This window comes from Megalobrama amblycephala, unplaced genomic scaffold (assembly GCF_018812025.1).
Source record: "Megalobrama amblycephala isolate DHTTF-2021 unplaced genomic scaffold, ASM1881202v1 scaffold630, whole genome shotgun sequence".
NCBI lineage: Eukaryota > Metazoa > Chordata > Actinopteri > Cypriniformes > Xenocyprididae > Megalobrama > Megalobrama amblycephala.
The window spans coordinates 10,029-14,293 of record NW_025953536.1 but is presented as its reverse complement, the minus strand read 5'-3'; the positions used below and the strand labels follow the sequence as shown (position 1 = coordinate 14,293).

Genomic DNA, 4,265 nt, shown 5'->3' with positions numbered 1-4,265 from the left:
TATAATGTATTTCGTTTTATTTATTTATTTTTCAAAAAAGTCCATGAAAAAAAGTGGAGCAAAAGTCTCGCGCGCCACGAGAACATACTTACGGTACACAACAAAGGTCAAATTAAACGAGGAAAAGCGTTGTGGAAAAAATGTCGCAATCCGAATGGGGTTAAATTTCTCAGAGAAGACTTCTGAATTAGAATAATTCCGAAAATCTGTAATTTTACGATTCATGAACAAACGTTAAAACAATCAATTTGTTCGTGAATTTGGCTGTGTACTGTTTTTGACCAAAAATAATAAGAATCATAAAGTTGACAACATTAGGCTCAAATTCAATTGTGAAAAAGAAGTAAACTAAGCATACCTTTTTAAAGGCTAACGTACTTTATTCTGGGTTGGCACTTGGCAGATGTTGTGGCAATAATGCTTATGTAAAGGTGCAGCTGCCACTCTGGTAGATCCGCCAGTAGCTGTGTGGGATTCTGGGAGACTGTTGTGTCCCTCAGTCTGAACTCAGCCCAATCTCTCCAACAATTCTCTGTCTATAATTTAGACTCAGTGGTGTAGTCTATGTGATACGCAGGTATACGCCGTATATCCACTAGGAAAGGTCAAGGAATTCTGTATCAAGGCGCGAGGATACGTAACCATCTAATAAATCACAATAAGATTTGTGGTTTGTTGTTTTGGACATAAAACAAAGTCTCATATTTCAAATTCTGCCCATTTTTCTTCGGAATAAAAAAAATAAACAAATACCGTTTTGGCGCTGTGACAGATTGCTGTTAGTTCAAGAGAAGCGGCAGCTTGACGCGCACGTGAACTGATCCTCTCCTCCGCTTTAATACCAGTTGCAGCGCGAAATAAACATGAATGAACATCTCAATGTATGTTAAAAGGTACATTACAACTTAAGGAAATCCGTATCATGTCTCGTGTAATCGCTTAATCGGTGTTTCAACCGCGGAAAAACGTAAACAATGTCAAACGTTCTAGGGTGACCAGACGTCCCCGTTTTCCGGGGACAGTCCCGTTTTTTTGGTGTTCTGTCCCCGACTGGAGCTGTCCCCGGAAATGTTCCCGTTTAGCTCGTTCAAAACAACCCGCATATACATTGCAAAAAGACCGACGAGCATGTAGCAGCCTGCTGGAGAAATTGTGTAATGTAGTGATCATGTTCTCCAACAGAGGGAGCTGTGCAGCCACCCTTGGTCGCGCGCGCGCCGCCCGCTACATGAGGAACGTAATCTGGATCTGGACCTTACAGTCATAGTTGCCAGGGTCGCGGTTTTCCCGCACAATTGGGCTATTTTAAAAATGCAGTCGCGGGAAAAATTGCGGAGCCGCGGGTTGCGTTTTTTTGGGCTACTTTTATAATGTACCGCGGCCGCAAAAAGGTTTGTTTGTAGACAAAGCAAAAATTAAAGTGGAACCGTTTATAAGTAGGTATAGATCCCCTGCGAATGAATACTTGGCAACAACTGCTGCCGCCAGCTGCTCCACGTGAGTGAAGGCGTGTGCCTTTGACGTAACATCTCAAATCAAGCATAACGTGAGTTACGCCAAAATAATTGGTTACGCCCACATTTACCAGTTGTAGAAGCGTCTGTTGGTCTGTGGATGAACAAGCAGCATTATAAAATGTCAGGTAAATGGGGAAAATACGGAAAGAAATATCGCAAAGAATGGGAGACAGAAAAAGGATTAATGGAGTGGATTAGAAGTGTTCCAAATGACGATAAAAAAGCGTTCTGCAAATATTGCAAATGTGAAATCAGAGCTCACCACGGTGATCTGTTAGCTCACGCTGCAACTGAAAAACATAAAAAAAATGCGGCTCCTTTCTCAAATGCCAGAACATTGTTTGACACTGGCAGTTCCTTTCTAAGAACGAATGTTGCTGTGAAGGAGGCAGAGTTGAAGCTGGCAGCTCATGTTGCTTGCCACTCAAGTACCTTAACTGTTGATCATTTAGGAAGTGTTGTGGAAGAAATTTCCAAGAAAGGTATTAGTTTACACCGAACAAAATGCACAGCACTAATTAATTCAGTGATAGGACCAGTAGTGCATGAAGACCTTCTGGAGGATATAGGAAGTGGACCATACTCTCTTATTGTTGATGAGAGCACTGACGTCACAACCAGAAAACAACTATGCATAGTTATCAGATATTACAGCAAGAAGCTCTCACGAATCATTAGCACTTTTGCAGGAATGATAAATATAGTTGCTGGTGATTCACTGACCATAGCAAATGCTTTGTTCAAATTCCTGGATGACAACAAATTGTCTGTACTGAATTGCATCGGTCTTGCAACGGATGGCTGTAACACAATGTGTGGCAAACATAACTCAGTGCTACAGAAATTCCGTGACCGCAATCCTCATATTGTCTACATAAAGTGTGTGTGCCATTCTCTTCAGCTCTGTGCATCAAAAGCCGTCAGTGTCCTCCCCAGAAATGTTGAGTACATGGTTTCTCAGACCTACAGTTGGTTTTCAAATGCCACCCAGCGTCTCCAAAAATATTCTGAACTGTACAAAACCATAAATGTAGGTGAAAGCCCTCTGAAGATTCTGCAACTGTCTGACACTCGATGGCTCGCTATCAGTGAGTGCATCAACCGGATCCTTTCACAGCACGAGGAGCTTAAGTTGCATTTCCAGTTAACAAAGATAGTGAGAGAAGCTATGCAGCGGAATTGCTGTACCAAATGTACAGTGACAATATTAACTTGATCTACCTGAAATTCCTCCAACCAATTGTTTCAGAGTTAAACAGACTCAATAAAATCTTTCAACTTGACAAACCCGATCCTGCAAAACTTCTAATGGAACTTCTAACATTTTACCGGTCCCTTCTTGAGCGCATAGGTTTGCCGAAGACATTTCAGAGCTGGCAAGACATCATGGAGTTTAACTTTTCTGATGAGAATCTTTTGCCACTTGATGCTGTAGACTTTGGGGTGCAGTTCCGTCTTGCTTTGTTTGAAGCCAATGGAATAAGTGACCAAGCTGAAAAGGACCTGAAATGCAGGTGCAGGGACTACATGCTGGAGTTATCAAAGGAGATTAGGAAGAGACTTCCAGATAACATTAAACAGTTAGAGGCTCTCAAATTCCTGTCACCGATTCATGTTCTGTCCTCAAGTAAGCCAAGGATTGATGAGCTTCCTTTTTTCCACCTCTTCAAAGGGGATATAGGAAAAGCAGAGCAACAGTGGAGAGTAATTCACACACTGGAATGGAAAAATACAGAAGATGGCAAAACAGAGGACTTCTGGGTTGAAGTTTCTGCATACACAGATACTGCAGGTGATAGAAACTTTGGAGATCTTGGCAACTTTGCATTGAGTCTTCTTGCTTTGCCATTCAGTAATGCAGCAGTTGAGCGTTCATTTTCCCAAATGTCACTGATAAAGAACAAGCTACGAAACAGGCTAGAGCAGAAGTCTTTGCTAAATATAATGAGGATTCGAGCTTACATGCAAAGAAGAAACATCTGCTGCCATGAATTTAAACCATCACCACGGATGCTTTCTCTCTTTACTGCTGAAATCTATTCAGCACCACCTGAGAAGGGTGGGGAAGAGAGCACAAATGTCTAAAACAAAACATCCCTGAGATTGTAGATAGTTCTGTTCAAAGTTCTCAAAAAGTTCAAAGTTCTCAAAATGAGGTTGAACAGTTAGGACATCTAAGAAGAAAATGTTCTGAATAGTTCTGGAAAAGAGAAGACAAACAAGAACAAAAGTTCACCAAGTAAGCATATTGGTTATAACATTGATAATAGCCTGTGTTCATTGAGTTTGACAATGTATGTTCACTTGTATATTCATGCTTGTGTGAAAACAGAACAGCAGCAGATCTGGAGAGAAGAGCATCAGAGACAAGTGCAGAGAAGAGAAAAAAGTAAGTACACATTAGTACTTTCTAACTAGGGTCAGAAAATATCAGCGAGGACATGCTCTTGTTTGTCCTTTAAAAGATTGTCTAAAAAATACAGTGTTTTATAAAAATTGGGGGAGGAGTAAGAGAAAAGGCAAAAAACGTATATAAATATATATATATATATATATATATATATATATATATATATATATATATATATATATATATCACACACGTCTATTTTAAGGCCCTTTGTGGGAATCCAATAGTCTAGTCTAGTCTGATTGGACACTGGAAAAATTGGGCTAGTTTTCATTCCATTTGGGCGGGTTTTGAGTTGTCATTGGGCTGGAAATATTTCTAGGACCTGGCAACCCTGC

At 40.5% G+C, this 4,265-nt stretch overlaps 1 protein-coding gene across 1 annotated transcript; it reads left to right on the top strand.

The window, feature by feature from the left end:
* The first annotated feature begins 2,671 nt into the window (after window positions 1-2,671).
* Window positions 2,672-4,012, top strand: LOC125262154. Its single transcript, XM_048180707.1, has 2 exons — window positions 2,672-3,756; window positions 3,850-4,012. The coding sequence occupies exon 1, from the start codon at window positions 2,709-2,711 to the stop codon at window positions 3,600-3,602; it is 894 nt and encodes a 297-aa protein (XP_048036664.1). The 5' UTR covers window positions 2,672-2,708; the 3' UTR covers window positions 3,603-3,756; window positions 3,850-4,012.
* Window positions 4,013-4,265: the final 253 nt, after the last annotated feature.